The following is a 20,294-nucleotide window of genomic DNA, read 5'->3' on the forward strand; positions in this document are numbered from 1 at the left end:
TCACTTAAGGACTTGTGCTACTAAATTGAGGCCTCTAACAGCCTCGCAGACTGTTAAGACAATTTCTCAAAACAAGCCAGCAGCACCAAGGACGTTTCAACAAATCAGGTGCTACAGTGCGCCTGTTGCTGCTGAGCCGTTTTTGAGTGGGACTAGTTCGAACTATGTGGAGGAAATGTACTATGCTTGGTTGGAAAATCCCAAAAGTGTACATAAGGTAAGGAGCAGCCTCTCCACGATACAGCTTTTTATTTCTTACATGCTGGTGTGCAAATAGGAGCACTGATTTTTCAGGTAAGTACAGATGTCCTCAGAGTGGAGTCCAGCCGGAGAAAGATCCTGGAGTCATTATGAATCCATTCTGCTTTGCTAAACCGGAAAACATTTGGCTGACGGAGGACAACACCCATGAGATAGGCGACCCTGGAATGAATTTGGCAAGTTTACAGCTGCTTCCCCTGAGGAATGGTTTCCTGGCTTCAGAATGGATACAGACGAAGAGGAGCTGTGACTCATGGGTTTCCGTTGAAGAACTGCTGTTGATGATCCTGTTTGCAGTAATTGGAGTAGGCCATTTTTGGATAGAAAAGAGGCTGTAAGATCTGTTCTACCATTATGTAAATGCAAATGGCATTCAAAGTCTGGTAGCTTTGAGTCGTGGATTTATGTTTTAACTTTGGTAATATCTGATTACTTGCCAATTGTGGGTTTACTATAATCAGTAGTGGCTTGTATTGCCCAGTGGTACTTAAGGGATGACCTTGATAGTGGGATCATTGCTTTCTGCTGTGACCAAGATACATGTGATTGCTTATGCTGCAGTGAGTTCGAAACAACAGCAGCATCCTGATCTGTAAGTGACTGTGCATTCGATCCCATTGAAGTCCTAAGCCTTACTATAACATTTTTATGTTCTTGGCCTAGCTCTGTATGGGAGTTTTCAAAGTGGTAGTCCATGACAATGGAAATATAAACACTTGTAAAGAATGTACTGGGTCATGCTGACTGGCATGGAATCTGATTAGGTGCAGAATCTGGTGCTAAGTATAACTCCCCTCATTTTGCCCGTGCAATGGAAAGAGACTGGAAGTTAGGTTAGAAGATTTTTAAAGATGTATTTCTAGTTATCAAAGAGAAGATTCTGTCCAACTTGATGCATGCTGGCCTTCTGCCTCAGCGTCCGAGTGTGCAAAAGGCAGATAACATTCTGTTGGACTACCCAGCACCTGCTGGTCCTGTGATTTTATGTCAAGAGTGTTGGACTAAGGTGAATCCTGGTTTAGTTCAGCAAGGCAAGTTCATACATAACAGGATAACAGATTGCTCAAGACTTGAGAGAACCTACTGTTCATTCTTGTTTTGCTAGTTTAAAGCCTTGCTCAAGACTGTATATAGATCCCAGTTGGGCAAAAAACAGTAGGTCATGCAGAATTGAAGTTAACACAGTCTCTCTTTAGTATACTGAAGTATTTGCCATTTGCATGCCTGGTGAGAGAGCTTCTGACCTCAGTTCAATGAACTGTATGACACAGAGGCATAAATACTCATTCCTGCTAAGCCATGGCCTGTCACTAAGAGGTACTACCTGAACATTCCTGCCATGATAGCAGCAAGTCCCAATACATGTTTGTAAATACATTTAGGATATGTGAATGTTTGGCAAAACAGAATCCTAGTTTAGTTCTGTGATGCATACGGTGTCATGATATCTGGAGAAATGTTTTAGCTTGGAAGATGGCAGAGCCCTACCTCTGGGGGGATGCCCCCCTATATTTCTTAATCACACATCATGGCTTCCTATCACTATTAGATATGTGACAGCAATAACTGAAAATCCTCATGGTCATCTTCATAGATTGAAAATACTAATGTAGCTTAAAATCATCCAGGAGCAGGCAACAGCTGGATTGCTGCAGAATGGGAAATGGCAGAAAAGCAACAGCAAAGAAAACCTTTGATTGCAAAGAAAACCCCTCCTCTTGTGATAAAGACTTTGCCTAATGCTCAGACAGAGAAGGTGCCATGCAGATCTCCCTTAGCGAGTTTGGTGAATGTGGCACAACAGCCGTTTCACAGTTGCCATCTATTTTATCTCAGGAGATGGGGTATACAAATAAAAGTCTTGAGGGATAATCTTAGCACATAGGCAGGCTTGGGAAGGAGGAGGTGGCAGCTCTTCAGATATCCCTGTCCCAAACCTTCTAGCTTGGCTTCAGAGGTCAAAACCAGCACTTTGAATTTTTCTGAGGAACAAGGTGGAAGCCAGTCATAGTATATTGTGTCATGTGCTTATTAAAACATGTTCCAGTTAATAACCTAACTAATGTATTCTGACGTTTCCAAAGACCATGTCCTATGAATTTTAGAAGTCAAACCTAGATGTTACTAGAACTTGGGTGACTGAGGTAAGATCATCTCCTGTCCAGGAGGTGCTGCAGCTGGCAAACCAGCTGAACCCGGGAAAAGGCACTCCACGCTGTGGAAGCTGCTTGCTGAGTTAAAAGCAGTGCTAAATCTAGGAACGTTCCCAAGCTTTTGCTACACAATCCAGCAGTAGAAGAACTTTTAAAAACTGGCATGTTTAGAAAAATGGAGTGCCAAATGTGAACAAGTTATACAGTAGTTGAAAAGAGCAAGAGTCCAGTAGCACCTTAAAGACTAACAAAATATGTGGCAGGGGATGAGCTTTCGTGAGTCACTGCTCACTTCTTCAGATACCTGAAGAAGTGAACTGTGACTCACGAAAGCTCATCCCCTGCCACATATTTTGTCGGTCTTTAAGGTGCTCCTGGACTCTTGCTCTTTTCTACTGCTACAGACAGACTAACATGGCTACCCATCTCAAGTTATACAGTAGTTCTGCAAAAGTTTGCAGTGGCCCCCTTCTGATTTCGCTGCTCTGTCTGCAGGATGTCTCAGTGGGATCTATAGGTAGTCAGTATGCAAAACGTAAGTTTTCTGTAGAGGAGAACATGGGGATTTTGTATGATCATCAACTTTTCTCTTGTGAACAGAATTAACATGCTGGGTAAGCTAATTTCAGCCTTAACGTCATATTTTTTCATCTAATAGGGCCAAGCCTTATGTTTGGAAAATGGCAAACATGGAGTAAACCAAGCTGATGCTTGTGGAAAAATGTGGGCGAATCTGCTGATCTGAGCCAAAAACCTATTGCACAAACTTTTGAGAGAGTAAACGACACAATTTAGGGACAGTAATGCAGCAGCTGGATTTTTTAGTCTGCTTTGGTGCTAGGGGTGGTCTAGCAGAAAGTAAAGTAAGACCTGTTTACGTGGCAGTTACAAATTAAGAGCAACAAACAGTTACGGAATACAGATACTGTAACTCCTGACCTTTTAGAGATCTTTCCCATATTCCCTTTAGCTTCATTAACCTCGACTGGATAGATACATGCTAAAATAACACACTGAGATTCTCGGAAAGTAAAGTTCTCTAGAAGATTCCACATAGATTCATATGAATACATGGTTGAAAGTACCGCCTTTGAAAGCCATGAAGGTTTGTTTTGAAAGATTTATGAAATTAAATGCAGAGCTAGTTAGTATGACTGCTGTAGGAAAGCATGACTTTACTGGTGTCTCCCACAAACATGTGAAGCATACATAAACGCAGATACTTAAGATGTATGTACAATTATTTCACCCAGTGCACCACCTGGGCTTCCTGTAGTAATTTCTATGCATAGCTCTGCCGTGAATTCTTTTGTTTACTGAGATTCTGCCACCCCAAGGCAAGTGAGCAATACGGAGCAGTTTAAGGAGAGCTTGGCCACACAGTTTTCAGGAGTTATTACTCAAGGTGCAAGCTGGAATTTATGGACTGTGCATTTTAACTCCAAATACAAAGCAGCCTGCAGTTGCATTTTGTTTAGTTTTCCCAAGCTATTTTCGAGCTCACTGAACTACTTGACCGCTGTGCTTCCATGTGGCATTAAAGTTGTTCTTGTCCTTGAGCTACCTCAGACTTGGCCTTCTGCCAGACCTCCTTTCAACCTGATAAAGGAATGGTGTTGTCTTGGTAACTGTCCTGCCATAGCTAGCTCTGCCCTAAGCCAGCTGATCTAGTTAGTGTGCCAGTGCACGCCGACCTTCAAATGGTCACCTGGCTTTCACTTTTGTCTTATCTCAACCGGCTGGAGTTATTTCCGTCAGAGAAGTTCAGAAGTACTTTGTGCTGGTGCAGCTGTCCTGAGTTGTGAACTCTCAGCAGCTCAAAGTTCAGAAAGCTCAGGAGTCACCACCAGTTTAATCTAATTATGCTGTGACATGCTAGGCCTTGTTTCCAAGGGTCTTTCCCAAAGATAAATTTAATTTCAGAGATCCAGGACAGAATATATGTTTTCCCTAAAAGGTAAGAAACTAATTCCACTGGAAATGGGACTGGTACTCCTTTGGCAAACACAGCATGGAAAAGTTGGGTTAACTATCAGTTCTGAGCTTGATCTTGATCTTCCTTGATGTTTTAATGGAGTACTGAAGCTAGGTAGCCCACTTAACCATTGTTACACCCTACTAAACCTATTGACTTCAGTGACCTTAGATGAGCATAACTCTGTTTAGGATTGTACCGTAGATCAACTTTGCAACTAAATGCGAAGTGGTGGCTGCAGCCCATTTTTACTAGCATACCTTGCTGTGTACACCTATGACAGCTGTTTTCTAATCTAGAAATATTTCCCTCTGTGGTTGCTTGCAAGGGAATCTTACTCTTTCTTTACTTCAGCCAGTGTGGCATTGCAGTTAGTGTGTCAGACTGGGATCTGGAAGATCTCAGTTTGGTTCCCTACTTTGCCAGGGAAGCTTGCTGGGTGACTGTGGTCCAGTCACACACTCTCAGCCTAATCTACCTCACGGGGTTGGGATAAAATGGAGGAGACAGGAATGATGTAAGTCACTTTGGGCCACCACCCGGGAGAAGGACGGAGGTATAAAAGGAAGATAATAAATAAAATACTTTTATAGCCTGCCTTTCTCTCTTAGACTCAAGATGGATTACAAAGCATTTTTAAAAAATTCGACAGCATGAGCAATCCAATAAAATATGCAGTAGAGAGGATGACAGAATTAGAAAACACTGCAATCAGAACGCTGTCTAAGGTGTGACATCTAGTGTAAAAAGTAGATTACAAAGTTATAAGACAATGCAGTAAAAGTACGGTGTTAACATACAATAAACTTTGTGATAGACTGCAATCCTACTGCCTTATAAAAGTGGCCCCTCAAGCTGTTCCGTTATACTACAGGTCTATAGGCAAACATACCTGTGATTGTTTATGAAGCTGGCTCGTAAAATAGAATACTAAACTGCCTGATTATCAACGAATATACATTCAGATATAATCTAAGCATGCAGACTTACAAAGAGAGCAGAATATTTCATTTGGCGGTGACTTTTAATTCAAACTGGACTGTCACTCAGCATCATAGCTCATTAAGTAAGGACCAAATGCCATTCACTGAGAACAAGTTTAAACAGGCTGATTGCAATTTAGTATTAGTTTCCTTGATTGTTTCATCTTCATACTGTGCAGGCGGCACCATGCAAAATGGTTAATGGAGAGCTATTGAATACGTATTTTTGCGTAGCAGTGATAGGGAGGGATGGGACATGTACACGAACAAATACGGTAAGGTATCAGGGCTTGATAGTGTGATGTTTTCAATAGTAAATGCTTGGAGTTGTGTGAGATGCCAACATAAAATGACTGAATTCTATTGCATGGTGCTTATCAAATATTATTGAAACAGTACTAAATGAAATCTCCAACTACTTACTGGAGGACGAAAAATAAACATTGAACATAGCAGGTCCAGTGGTTCTGGATGAATTGCTAAGAATGCAACCTAAAAGGTTGCCCAAAGCCATCAGCACTGAACATGTGCAACTAATGGAACCAGTTAGGTTTGTGGATATACCATATAGCGAGGAATCTTATCTTTAGAGCAAAGTTTTGCTTTCTGAGAATCTCCGTATGTTCTTAAAGCAGGTTTATGACCAGCCAAGATCAATGGAGCCAAAGCCTGCAGAAAAAAACAAAGGGAATATGAGGAAGATCTTTAAGTGATTAATGCTATGAGTGTGTGAGCCTGTCATTTAGTGTTGATTTGGGTGCCAGGCAGGTCAAAAAAATTGGTCTGGCAACTATTGCTCCTTGAGGAAAAACGCTGCAGGATCTGTGCTGATCAGGCCAAGGTGCTTCTAACATGGGATGAGAGGAAGGTGTAAAAATTGGGGTTGGGGGGTCACCAAGTTGCCCATCCTTGATTTAAGCTTCCACATTGATCATCACTGTTACCTAGCTGCTCTGCTCTTTCCCCTTTGGCTTTACCGCCACACTGCCAGAATCACTTTGGTCTGGTTTTCCAGAAGTCAAGATCAACCACATGGTCATAACACTGGATGGGGAAATCAGTCCAACGTGGATATCAAAGGACAAGGTTAGGTTAGGAAAATGTAAAGTCAGGCAAGGGGCACTGTCTGCTGAATCGGGAAAAGATTTTTTGATCACTGCAATGGAAATTTCCCCTTTCGGCTTGCACCCACCCTGCTTTTCTTACACCCCTCTATCTCTCTGTCCCCTGCAGAGGTGAGGCAGGTGGTGACCAGGAGAAGGGCTTCTTTGGTGGTGATGCCTCACCTTTGGAGTGCATCCCCATTTGAAGCTCACCTGGCTCCCACCTTACTTTCCTTTAGGCACCAGGCCTAAATTATTCCTTTCCAGCCTGGCTAAGCGATTTCATTTTTCAGCTAGTCTGATTTTAGCTTTAGGATTGTTTAGTGTACATTTACGTTAATGTAATGTATCGATGTAGGTAAATCAATATTTGTTTTATGGTTGTTTGGATTTATTTATCATTTTTAGTTGGGAGCCGCAGGTCTCTGTGGAGGTGGTTGTGACGAACAGGAGGCTGCTCTGCCCCTGAAGGGGAAAACAGTCACTCACGTGAGCCTACGGGAAAGCTGCTCCAGCATCCAGTCACCTTTCAGAAGGGGATAGAACCCTGGGGGGAAGCACAGCAGGAGTGTAGTTCTTGTCTGCCTCAAGAAGAGCACAGAGGGGGTTGAGTTCTGCCTTAGGGAGAGGGCAATTAGAACTCAGGTCTGGCTCAGAAAAAGAGCAGACAGTGAAGGGCAGCTTTGCCTGCTAGTGTGGCAGAGTGGTGTAGCTGTATCTCTGAGAGAGATAATAGGTGTGGGTGGAATCCTGTGTGTGAGAGAGGATCCAGCCTAGTGGCTACTCAGTAAAAGCTTGTTTATGTCTGAAAGCATTAAAGAAAATTCAGACTACTCTCTGAAGCCATAACTAGTTTAAAGTAACGTGCCTCCGCCAGGTTTCTCCTTTCTCTACCCGGAGGCCCGTGCTGCTGATCTGTTCTTTGAAACAGACTTGTAAACAGAGGTCGATTCAGGGGGGATCGCAGGGGATCGCAGTTCCCCCGGGTGAGGTGTGGGGGGCGGGGCACACGACGAAGCCCCGCCCCCTGGTTCCAGCCGCCCCGCTTCCAGCCCTCATTCAGCCAGGAGGAGGCAGGAGAAGAGGGAGGATAAGTTGCTTCCTCTCTGCCTCTCCCCACCCCTGCCTGCCTGGGGCCAGGGAGGGCCTTCGCGGGGCTTCCTTGCACTCCCGCCTGCCTTGCAGGTCCACCACCGGGCCCCTGATGTCAGGGGGTGTGGCATATGCTAATGAGTTATGCTAATGAGTTCCCCTAGCTCTTTTTCTACAAAACGACCCCTGCTTGTAAATAAGCAAATCCGTGTTGTTAATATACAGTTCCTCCCTCAGTGATATCCGTATTCTGTTTGCTCACCTCACAGCAGTGAACCCAAAGCCTATACACACTCACAACCTTCAGAACACCTGGTAACTGAGGGGAAGGTTTAGAGTTTAAAACAAACCTAGTTCCCCAAAAAATCGTCGGAGGCTGTGTGAGTTCCCTCAGTTTGTAGAAAAGGCCTGTCAGAGCAGCATTTAAATTTTCTAAATAAATATACAAGAAAGAAGAGCACAGTAACAGGGAAATCTTTCCAGAGAATGCCTCTTAAATGCTGAGATGCTTTCCAGATAATCCAGACACTTTGGGTTTCATTTATTCAGTGCAACCTCAAGAGGAGTTCTGCAGCTATTATTTCAGGATTTTTTCCTTAACGCGGGCATGGCATTATCTGTTATTTGTTGGATGTCATGCACGTATACAGCCTCTATAGTGCCACCCTCATTGGTTGCACGTTTGCTTCTGGGTTAAATTCAAGGGTGTTGGTTTTAAGCAGTCGCAGCCTGGGATCCACAGATATGAAGCATTCTCCTCATATGTGCCCTGCGCTAATGGAGATTAGGGCAGCAAGCAGTTTTAAATTCTTATAATTAGGCACATCAGCTTATATTTGAAAGTATATCCCACTATTTGCAATATCCTTTGATTGCAAAACAATCCACCAGGTAAGATCAGTGACAGCAAATAACGCATTGTTGATAGTAACCCTTTTCTTTGAGATGACCTCCCTGGGGGGGTGCATCTCTCTTGTCATTTTGCAACGAGTGGGAAGAAGACGTTTTTATTTCTCCTGGCAGATATTTGGCAAATAGGGTAGTACTTTAGAATGTCATAGTTTTATTAGTTCATGTGCCTTAAATGGTTATTGTTGTATGACTTGCAAGATTTGTGTTATGTTTGATGATTTTTATGATAAACCCTCCTTTGAATGCAGGAAAGGTGAGATACTGTTGTCTTTAAATATGCAGATCAGATTATTTCACGATACCTCTTCAGTCAGTGTATAACTTTAAGTTTATACGACACCAGGTATTTAAAAAAAAAGTCTGGGTCTGTGAGCTTTAGTATATTTGAGCAGAACTTTGTGGGGGGCATATGACAGATCCCAGCATATGACAGGCAACTTTGCTATTGAGGTAGAAGGTGATAGTAGAACAACAACTGATAATTTTGTCTCCTGTACTTCAGTGATGGAAAATTTCTGTTTATAGTCCAAAGTGTGTTGTACACATGTGCTTAGTACAGTTGCAATACACTGGAAAACTTGTTTTCAAATGTTTGCCAGCTGTCTTTTCCCCGAAGTCCATAAGCCATGTTAGTCTGTTGCAGTGAAAATAAATAGGAAACTTATGTATCCTTTTTAAAAAATTATTCCAGCAAAAGTTTGTGAACTGGGCCCGTAGTGGCTTGTTTTGCAATCAAAGGATATTGCAAATAGTGGGATATACTTTCAGATATAAGCTGATGTGCCTAATTATAAGAATGTAATACTAGATGCTCACTACTTGGCTAAATCTTGCAGTACAGTGAGTAAGTCAAGCACTCGCTCATGAAATTAAAAGGCATTTCCTTAGGAAACCGCTGATTTTGTAAAGTATGGGTGAGCAAGAAAAGAGCTTTGCCTTGTTTAGCTACAGTGTCAGTACAGTGGACATGGACTTACATATAATGGGTTGGATCCAGCCAGCTTTTTCGCTAGAGGAAGAGGGAGGAAATATCCTCTTTCACCAGTCAGAAAGGCTATTATGAGAATCATGAGACCTGTTGGCACAAAAGCCATGTAGGATGGAGGCTGCAGTATGGAGAGGAATTGGGTGAGACTGAGTGGAAAATCTGGTTGGATCCAAGCCAGTGTGTTCACATGAAGTCAAATATTCCTTGAAATGAAAAACCTGAGTATATTTAATGCCGCTATAGCCAACGAGAGAACTGTGTAGTGTAGGTTCTGTTCGTAAAAGACAGAGTTTTTCATTTGGTTTCCAGGCACGATCAAATCGATATGTGATTATGACACAACTGTTAGTCTTATAATGACTACTTATCAGCAGAAGAGCTAGAGCACTTGAAAAGTGGACTGCCTAATCTACTGAATGGAGATGCCATTGGGTAGCCATCCACCCTCATTGCTTTGCCTTCTCTGTAAGTTATAAGGAGGGACACACACCTTTTTATAGCAATTTACAAAATTAATCTTCATATTCTAGATTTATGCCAGCGTCATGCAGAAGTCATCTCTGGCAAAGGAATTACTAAATTTTTCATTAGAAACATCTTGTTTTCAGCTCCTGCAAAAAAATGCTGAATGAATATCAGGTTTTCCCCTACTTCTGCAAGCTTTATTAATACCAATTGCTTTACGTTTGTCCTTGAAGGAAAGTTTATGGCAGATGTGGGAAATGAGATTTGGAGTTCTTATCTGCTGATCTTCAGCTTCAGTGTTTGTAATTAGGCCTTTATGTCAGTGTTTTTAAAACCCCAGGATAATCCTTCAGGCGTATTACATGTAACTTTCTCAGCAGCATTTTGTGGAAATGGTGTATCTAAGTCACATAATATGGAAATTAGGCTTCTGTAGAACTACATTTTTTCCCCTCTGCATTATGTTCTAAATAGGCTACTGATGTGCTAAACACCAGCCGTTGCCAAGGGTGAAGCCTTTACTATAGGACATGTGGGTGGTATATCAGGAAAGATTTAGCCAAGCTTGTTAGAAGTATGGGCCAGGATCCAAGGAACCGTGAAAGTATTTCCATGATCCAAAGAGGGGCTTTATTTAGATTTGTCTGTTCTTGAACAGGAGCCTCTTGTGGAAAACTTGATTTTGGTAGGAGGAGTTCCTTTTGAGAGAAAAAAACTCAGGGGAATTTCAGAAGCATGGAATGGTTCATGGGCTGCTCAGAGAAGAACAATGAGAAATTCTACTTTGCCAGCACAAGCACCCTGCATATGCCTGAAGAGGTCTCTGGATCCCAGCCACAGGATACAATGTTTGAACATTTCAATGCAACACCTATAAGTAGTTTGCTTTCGTTACATGTGCTAAGCATGGATAGTGTTGAGTTTTGCAAGCAACCTGTAAAGAAAACTGCTGAGTAATTTCCTTGTATCGCTCAGTCATTTCACGTTCCTGAGGTTTCAGCCAGTAATAACTAGGTTTGGTTATTCTCTGACTTTTACTGCTGCTGCAAGTATAGCACAGTGAAGGTAGACCTCAACATTTAGCAGCTGTCATGGGATTCCTGATCCCATGTTGGCTTTCAGTGTCCAAAGAAAGTGTAGCATTGACGAGTGAGAAGCAGTGGTTGAGGGGACTTCACCCTTCTTCACCTACCACTTTCATATTAAAGCCCTGTCCTGCTTCTTTCCCAGTTGGGTTTTCTAGTCATGTGTGCTGGGCAAGTAGGAGAAAACAGATGGAAGGAGGAATGGCAGAAGAGAAGCAGTAGGTGGGATAAGAGTCAAGTGGTAAATGGAGTAATAAAAATGTTCAAAGCTGCAGTTAGAAGAAGAGAAGAAATTGGATTTGGAAGAAGAGAAGAGATTGGATTTATACCCTGCCCTTCACTCGGAGTCTCAGAGCAGTTTACAAACTCCTTTCCCTTCCCCTCCCCACGACAAACACCCTGTGAGGGAGGTGGGGCTGAGAGAGCTCTGACAGAAACAGCTCTTTTCAGAACAGCTCTGACAGAACTATGGCTTGCCCAAGGTCATCCATCAGCTGCAAGTGGAGGAGTGGGGAATCAAACCTGGTTCTCCCAGATTAGAGTCCGTGCACTTAACCGCTACACCAAACTACAGGGTTTTTGTTGCTTTGAACATCTGGAAATTTGTGTAAACAAAAATACTCAATATACCCAAAATGTACATATTTTTTTTAATTATAGGACAGTGAGGACAGGGAACTAGTCTTTCTGTAGCAGGGTTTCCTCCTGTCATCCCTGCCCATTAAATGGGAACAGGATATCTACACTACTGAGATGGGATGAGGCTACCGTTTGTGTAACACTGAGAATGAAATTGTCTCAGAGGCCTAGGAACCTAGTCTGATTTGGGAGCTCTTAGGGCACTATGCAAATGTGTGTAAGGTGAAAAATGGCAGCCTGCTGGATTGCATTTGAATGGAACAGAACCTGGGTCATTGGTTTCTGGCTTTGATTTGCTTTATTATATGTACTACTGCTAACATCAATGCTTTGCAGTCTTTCTCTCAGTTCACTACTCAGAGACATCAGCATAGAGCAGCTGAGAAACTGCACATTAGGTATGATAAATGCCATTAATAGAAACTATGGAAGCTGCTGTCTTTGTGTGCACTCTAGACACAGGTTTGTTTGTTTTTTGGTTGGGGTTGGGCGGGTGGTGGTTCTTTGTGAATGTTCTGCCAAGTGAGTCACCCTTTCCTTTGGAAATTTGGCAGTGGTATGGAGAACTGTCCACTGATGGCAAAGTAAATTTTCAGACATCTTACTTTTTGTGTGATTGGTTGAAAATGCCCGTCCATATCCTGGTTGAAAATGACCTTCCATATCTCAATTATCTTGAGATTATTAAATTTATTTTACCCTCTCCCCCCCAAAAAAAAACAGGGCACAGATCACACCTCCTCTCTCCTGAGAAATATTGATTACCTGTCATGTGGCCTTCTAAGTGTATTTTAAATCATCAATGAGAGCAAACACACATAAGCAAACTAGCTCTTTTATACCCATGGAACTTCGTAACAGCTGAGCATGGTCTATGGCCACAGGGTGCTCCATTAACCTCTCTCCTTGCTTGCTTCAGATGTCTTTTGCATAGCATTGCTATAACCAGTTTATCAAACCAGAAAAGGCCGTCTTCCATGCACGCAAGCAATGAGTTCTGTGTTACTGTGTTGTATAAAGCTAATCATGGCTTGCCTTCTAAGTTGAGTGAGGATAAATATTAGGTAGGAAGAGGCTTATTGGCAGGAGTGGGGGAAAATCTTTGCCCTCCTATGCTTGTCAGTGCTGGTTATCAGATATTGCCACATCAGCTATGTGCTGTAGTGAAAATCAAAACAGAGCTAAGGCTTTTGGGTTTTGGCTGCTCTGAATTCCTGACCAAGAAATAAGTTTTTTTGTGTGTTTATTATTTTGACAAAGGTTATGAATTGTTTCAAAAGTTAGCCATGTGCAAGATCCAAGGTGTAATTTCAAGACCTTGGGTGTGCTCGCTACAATGGTTGACTTCTTCCTTTCTGCAGCAGATGCTCACCCTGCTGCCTGCCATATTGCAAACTGCCTCTGTTACAAAAGAAGTTGGGGCAATAGTCCTTTGTGTCCAGGCCTGTTCCAAGGGATCTTTCCTTAGGTCTGTTCCTCACTCTCATCGTGTGGTTCACAGCTGACGTAAATAGGAAATGCTAGAAATAGCCGCAGTGACATGTGACCAGGATTGATATTAGTACAGTAGCACATGATGTGAAGTTCACAAGGTGCACTTCCCTGTGTTCAAAGGCTTTTTTGTTTCTCTATACGGCTGGAGAACTAGAGTGCTTATCAAGGTTTGTTCTGTACTGACTATTCTTCTTCAAGGATACAGAGCCTTTCACATACATTACCTTGTTATCTTTACAGCCTGTAAGGTAATATTAATATCTCCAAGGTGCAGATGCGGGATGGGGGGAGGCTGTGAAGCATAGCTTGTCTAAAGCCATGGCAGAAACTAGCTTTAAATTGGAGACTCCCTGGTTCATAGCTCTGTTGGTAAATCACTACAGCAGATTTGCTTACACCTTGATAAAAACTGCTATAACTTGTTCCCTATGAGCCTTGTATGCAACTCTTTGGAAATAGATACCCTCCAATAATGACACAGTATTCTTGCTTGGAGCGGATTCTATGTTATTTTGATCACGGGGTGAAAGTGCTGGTTACTGATTCATTAAGAGAGATAAGTTTGATGGGTGGGAAAGAGAGTAGATTCCATAGTATGATGCCTTTGGCTTCTAGGTCACTGGAGTGGGAGGCGCTAACCACCAGGGGTCATTTGGGGGGGGACGCGGGGGGACGCTATCCCCCCGGGTGAGGTGCGGGAGGGCGGGGCCTGGAGCTCCCTGCTGGTGCCCGCTGGAGGTCACCGCCAGCTGTGGGGAGGACACACTTCCGGTGATGTCAGGGGGTGTGGGATATGCTAATGATTATGCTAATGAGTCCCCCTAGCTCTTTTTCTACGAAATGACCCCTGCTAACCACAATCCTAATGGTTCATTATTTGCCTGTTTTTTCCTACATTGCCAGTCTCCTAGCCACCTCTCCTTATTTCTTTGTCCAGAGCTGCTGTATATGCTGTATGCCATCAGTAGTAGTCTAGCCAACCTTTCAGTCTGTTTAGTCTTGAGAATTCCAAGTGCAAATCCTCTTTAAGCTTGGCTGAGAGACTTCTCCTTGTGGCCGAACGTGATAAGGTGAACTACAGGGTTATAATTGGCTAATATTACAGTTAATTGCTTATTGAATTAGTTTTAAATGATGTAGGTATAGTGGGGCAAATTTTGCTAAAATTCCATTAAACCATGTCTGCACTACTGTTGCCACTGCCTAAGTGGCTACAGTTGGAACAGGATCAAATACAAAGTGGAAAATATCACGTTTCCTTTGTTTCCTACCCATTGGTCTTTGGTCTTTCTCTTGGACTGGAATGTGTGTGTGTGTGTGTGTGTGTATATATATATATATATACACACACACACACACACACACACACACACACACACACATATATATATACATACATATACATACATACACCTGTGCTTGGTGGCTTTGCTTCTGGATACCCAGGAGCCAAAAGTAACCAATTTATATTTGATGTGACGTATTTCCCCTTGTCAGAAGCAAGCCGGGGGGGGGGAGAGATAGAATCAAAGATGCTTAACCACATAGGTACTGAAAAACTTGATTGTGGTGCCTGGTAATTTAGAGGGATATTTTTCACCACCATTCATCTCAGGGGTACCTGAATATAAGGCAGTGCTTTACCGGTAAGGGGGTGAGAATGCAAGACTTCACCTGCTGGAGATTTCTCTACATTTTAAATCACTCTAACATTTTTTATAAGGTAATGCTTAGTTGTGTTAGAAGAAAACCTCAAGCTACTGTTGACAATGTTGGAAAGCAGATAGTGGATTGGAATGACTTGGTGATTTCCGTGCAAGCAAACGTTTGGTTTTGTTTTTGTTTTTTTAGTCATGGGACATATTCTTTCGCAATGCCAATGCTGGAGCTGCTCCAGGTACTGCTTACCAAAGCCCCCCTCCATTAAGTACCAGTCTGTCGACCCTGACACGCGCACAGTCTTTGCTTCAAGCACAGCCAAATGTAGATAAACTGGTGGAAGATCATCTTGCAGTCCAGTCGCTTATTAGGGCATATCAGGTAAGGCTACCTTTCCTTTTCTTATGGTGATGGATGGGAACACTGTACCTTCCTTTAGTCCACTGCAATTCTAGAGAGACATGTGCTTTCTTTCCTTGTTGAGCGCTGTACCAGAAGCAGTATAGCTCTTGGGGAGCATGGATGACAGGACACAGTTGCAGTTATCCTGCTTGTGGGCTTCCTAGAGGCAGCTAGTTGGCCCCTGTGTGAACAGAATGCTGGACTTCATGGGCCTTTGGTCTGATCCAGCATGGCTGTTCTTATGTTCGAGCCTGAATCAGCTGTTAAAGAGTTAAAAAATTGGTATGGCGGGACTAGAAAAAGATTACAGTAGACAGCTTCCAGCATTTGGCATCCAACTCATTTGAGCCAAATGGTTGGAGAGATGGGTTGAAATGCCAAGTGGAGCTCAGCTGACACAACTGATGGTTCCACAAGCTTAATTGCTTGCACCATTGGACAGGGTGAAGACATTCTCAATTTGGTGCTTAAACTACATGGGCCACTCTTAATCTAATCCAGGGCATGCAAGAAGTCTCCCTCATTAGTGTGGTGTCGCCTGAATTCCAAACATTCCCCACCACCACCCTTTTAACTACTAGCAGGTCTTAGAACTTAACAAAATTGTTGAAACATCCAGGAACATTCTACCATCTTGATGTATTTAAAGTGTTTGTCCAAAACTTAAAGTCGGTTTTGTGGTTTGCCAGCATATATGTTACATCATTTCGGCTACTTAAAAGCCCACACCGTTTCAGATACAAAAATTAGCCTAGCCTACGGCAACTCCATCTGATGGCATGAGAAGCTGCAATTCCTAGAACAATCTCATGCTGACTTCAAGTTGGTTTAATAGCTGGAAAATAAATCTCAGTAATGTCTGTCATGTGTATACATGCGAACTAAAAACTGGTTTAGAGTTTGTTAATCTTATTTCCGAAAAAATTCTGTCAGAACTTCTCCCCAGAAAGCCAGGCTGAAGGAATGGGGGGAGGACAACCACCATAGGCAACTGTTGTTTTGAAGCCAGGGTGAAAGTCACTTACATTTCTTACTGTTACCATCTCTTTTGGGGATCTCAAAGCAGAATATGGGAGCTACCGCTTCAGTCACTTTTTTACTGGTGCTTCGTACTGCCCTGTACTAGCTTACTTTTGTCCCTGTGTTTGAGAACTTTTGCATCCAGTAATCAAAATAGGATTTAGCCCTTGTGGACTACTGGGAATGCAGTACTTTTTGTTTTGTCCTATCATCAGAGTGCTCCCGTTGATTTCACTGGGTCCCTAAGGACAACGAACCAAGGTTTGAGTGGTAGTCATTGTCCTGAAAACTTGGTAAAACCTTTAACAGTTAAGAGTATTTTCTTGCTGTTACAAATGGGCTTCCTGCTTTTAGGTTATCACAAAATTATGTGTGCATGGTGTTTTTTTTCTGATATGCCTGAAGGAGAAGGGAATGTACTAGTGGAAAGAATCCAGTGGAAAGACTGCATCCTTCACAGGGTCATACCCTGACCCCTGGGATACCTCTGCTCATTGTAACCTCTCTATTTTAACCCTTTGCATGTTTATAGCACTTCAACTGTAAAACAAACTGGTAAGTCAGAATGCCTTCACTGTACAGATACTACAGTTTTATTATTTTCAACATAAGTTAATACTTCAGCCCAGCCAGTCCATTTTTATTTTATTTTAGGAAAACAGTGGGGGTACAGAAAAGAAAAGGGGGGAAAAGAAAAAAAGATTATACTACATAATTACATTTGTCAAAGACAATCATATAGTACATAATGTATAGAACAGAGAATATTTTCCCTTTCATCCCCTTCATTATAGTTTTTAAGGTATTAGCTATAAAATACAATAGTTCTTATTTCTTTTGGGGTACAATTGTATTCATCATTTAAGTTTTAAGTTTCAGACTTCATAACTAATCTGTTTTGACTATAACACAGGTTTATTTTCAAAGATTGTTGTGCTAAGAAGGCAGTAGATCCATTCTTTTTATTTAGAGAGGCCTGAAGTAAGGCTGAATTCCTGAGCTCACTTACTAAGGACAAATCCCTCTGAGTTCAGCTAGAGTGACTTCTAATATGCTTAGAATGATGCTGTAAGTTTGCTCCTGGTTGTTACTGGACTGCAGTGCAGTCCTCACTTGCTAACAAACGGACAGCATAATAAATGTTAAAAGATAAGCTGTCACCCCAAAATGGTATTCTCAGAGCTGTGGAATTTCTGATATGACTGCAGTTAAACAATATGTAGTCACTTGACTGGCATAAACCTCTGATACAGGTGATGCTTAAGTTCCAGAAGCTGCAGGTTGGTTTGGCTACATTCCAGAATAGAAATCCATGTAGACTAATGTCTAAGTTTGCAGTTTTGGCTGCCCTGTAAGTTTGCATGGCCCGAGCTGAAGGCACAACCTAGGCTATAGAATCTGCTGGCTGGGGAAACCTGTATACTTGAGCAGCTTAGGATACTGGAGCATTTCACAGGCATATGTTATCTCATGGGCAGCAAAACAGTACATGAAAATGTTGCCGAAGCTGGTTGTTAATGTGAAAGAGATCCTTTATCAAGCACATGAAATGTCATGAAAATCGAAGTCATGGAGTCTAATATAAAGAAAAGCTGCATTCTTCTGTATGAAGCTGTTTTCTAGGAATTTATTGACTAAACACTCAACAGATGTATTTGGGTATACTAACACAGGAAGGTGCTGCTAGCAAGAACCTCTATAAAGCAAAATGACTTATTGGTGGCCTTGCCCCATTTCTAAATTCTTCTTGAGTATATTTACAGTGAATCTCATTTCCCCAAAAGTTTGTAGTGTGAAATATTTTTACTAAGATAACATGACCCGGATAATAAGATAAAATTAGTTTGGTTTATAACTTGTGATGCAGGCCGGGATCACAGTGTTCAGAGTGAAACAGTGCTGTCGACAGGAATGTGATATCCGGAACTTACAAAAAGGCTGCAGCATGAAGATGTTCGTTAATCAACTTTGTGCTGACTAATTCTGTTGTTACTTCTAGGTCAGGGGTCACCACCATGCCAAGCTTGATCCTCTCGGCATTAGTTGTGTAAATTTTGATGATTCGGCAGTATCCGATTCTCCAAACGTCGGTGAGAATTACTCTGCAAATTAATTCTAATGTAATTTTTAATTTTTATATCCTTTCCTTTCTGCCCACCCTTCCCCTTCCTTCTTTCTTTTGGTATCCTCTTTCTCCTTTCACTCCTGGCCCATTTCATAGATTCGAGGGCATCATGTAGCACAGCTGGACCCACTGGGCATCTTGGATGCTGATTTGGACTCTTCCGTTCCAGCCGATATTATCACTTCCACAGACAAACTGGGTGAGGGCTCCAAGAGCAGTTAGTGCCGCATTGCTTGAGCTCCTCTCTCACTTTCACAGCTTCTAGGTAGATTGCTTCACTAAAGGCCAAAGGGAAAGGTCTTAAGTTTCCTTCATAATGATCACTTTTTCAAAGCAAAAATTGAACAGCAGCAACAATAGTCTGTCCTTCTTACTAGTGCAGCCAGAAGTTATTGTTATGTTTATATACACACACCATACAAAGCAGCTAGTTCTCTTCTCCTATCAATTCTTGTTTATTTGAGTTCAGTTGTAAATGGCTTTAAGTAGGCTGGTAATGAAAATGATTTGCCTTCCTGAGGAAAATGTCTGGGTTACAGAACGCTCAGACTTTCTTCCTTTACTTCTAGCATTCCTTGATGACAACCCCCCCACACACCCATCATTCTAAAGACAAGTGGGGCTCTTGCTTAGGGTGGTGGCAATTTGCTTCACCAGCATGAAGCTCTACAGTGATACCAGTGGGGGGGGGAATACAAATGCCTCCAGGCAAGTCTGAGTGGCATTTCGTCAGATCAGTTCAGTTACATTCCTGAGTTATTGAGCTTGCCTTAGTATCCAAAAGGAGTTGACCTAGTTTAAATTCTAGCAAATGACCACTGGTGATCATGACAAGGAAGCTTTGGAATGCATTCCCACATCTAATCGAGAGGCTGAAAGAATAGGGCCTTTGGCTGGAAAGTGCGAGTGTGTACGTGTGTTCCAATGAGGGTGTGTATGGTTGTGTTTGTAATTCAGTTTCCCAGTGTAGGCCAGTGTGCTCCTAACAGTGATCACTGTAGCATTTTAAAGTGTACAGCAAGGTTATGGTGGCTGAGCTCTATCGATTGCTGGTGCTTTCCACAGGTTAATGAACCTGGCTCTGCAAGTGCTTCTAAGTAGCATGCTTCTAACTTAGAATAGAGCAATAATAATGACCACTAACAAGGTGGAAATGTGATTAGAATGTTGGTGCATGAAATGGATGCAAATAAGGGTGTTCAGTATTGATATGCTCATAGAATGTCTTTGGGTGCAGTAAAGGGCAAAGAAAGACAACGAAATAATTGTGGTGGTTCTTGTTCTTTGAAATACCTCTTCCATAAAGTGTCTGAGAACATCTCTCAGTGCAGTTGTCACCTCTACACTGTGTGGCATTAAAACTGCTATGTTTGACACAGCTGGAATTCTGGATTCCTTGCCCCTTCTCCATCGGGGATCTGTTAGTGGAGCAGAGCTGATGTAAACATGTTAGGAATAGTACGATGTACTGAAATAAGGACGGTGGTGATTAAAGGTAGAACTGCCTGTTTGGCTTAAGAGAAAGGGCAGAGAATTCGGCCTCGTGATCCATCTGAGTTTGTGTCCCCCAGCACAACAGTTTGAGGCCAGTGGCACCTTTAAGACCAACAAAGTATCTGAAGAAGCGTGCATGCACATGAAAGTTTATTCCTTGAATAAAACTTTGTTGGTCTTAAAGGGGCCACTGGACTCAGACTTTGTTTTGCTGCTTCAGACCAACACGGCTACCCCACCTGAATCTGTGTCACCACCATTACCTCACCTCGGTAGCAAGGCAGTAACTTAGAAAACTGAATATAATGTAATTCTCATCTATCAACACATTATGTGAGATTCATATATTTTAAACAATACAACCTTGTATAAAGTCAGTGTCTTCTGTTGAGGAAATAGTGTTACATGTTTCCAGGGCTATTTTTGGGCAGGAACGCACAGGAA

The 20,294-nt window shown here is 42.3% G+C and overlaps 1 protein-coding gene across 1 annotated transcript in view; it reads left to right on the top strand.

Annotated features, from left to right (window-relative positions):
- The window catches only part of OGDH (oxoglutarate (alpha-ketoglutarate) dehydrogenase (lipoamide)), a 73,270-nt gene that overhangs the window by 12,166 nt on the left and 40,810 nt on the right, over window positions 1-20,294 (top strand). The window contains exons 3-5 of the mRNA XM_015417052.1: window positions 5-217; window positions 15,002-15,190; window positions 18,231-18,321. Coding sequence (XP_015272538.1) covers window positions 5-217; window positions 15,002-15,190; window positions 18,231-18,321 — 493 coding nt within the window. The remainder of the gene's footprint in view (window positions 1-4; window positions 218-15,001; window positions 15,191-18,230; window positions 18,322-20,294) is intronic.

This window comes from Gekko japonicus, unplaced genomic scaffold, assembly GCF_001447785.1.
Source record: "Gekko japonicus isolate JY-2015 unplaced genomic scaffold, Gekko_japonicus_V1.1 scaffold709, whole genome shotgun sequence".
Lineage (NCBI taxonomy): Eukaryota > Metazoa > Chordata > Lepidosauria > Squamata > Gekkonidae > Gekko > Gekko japonicus.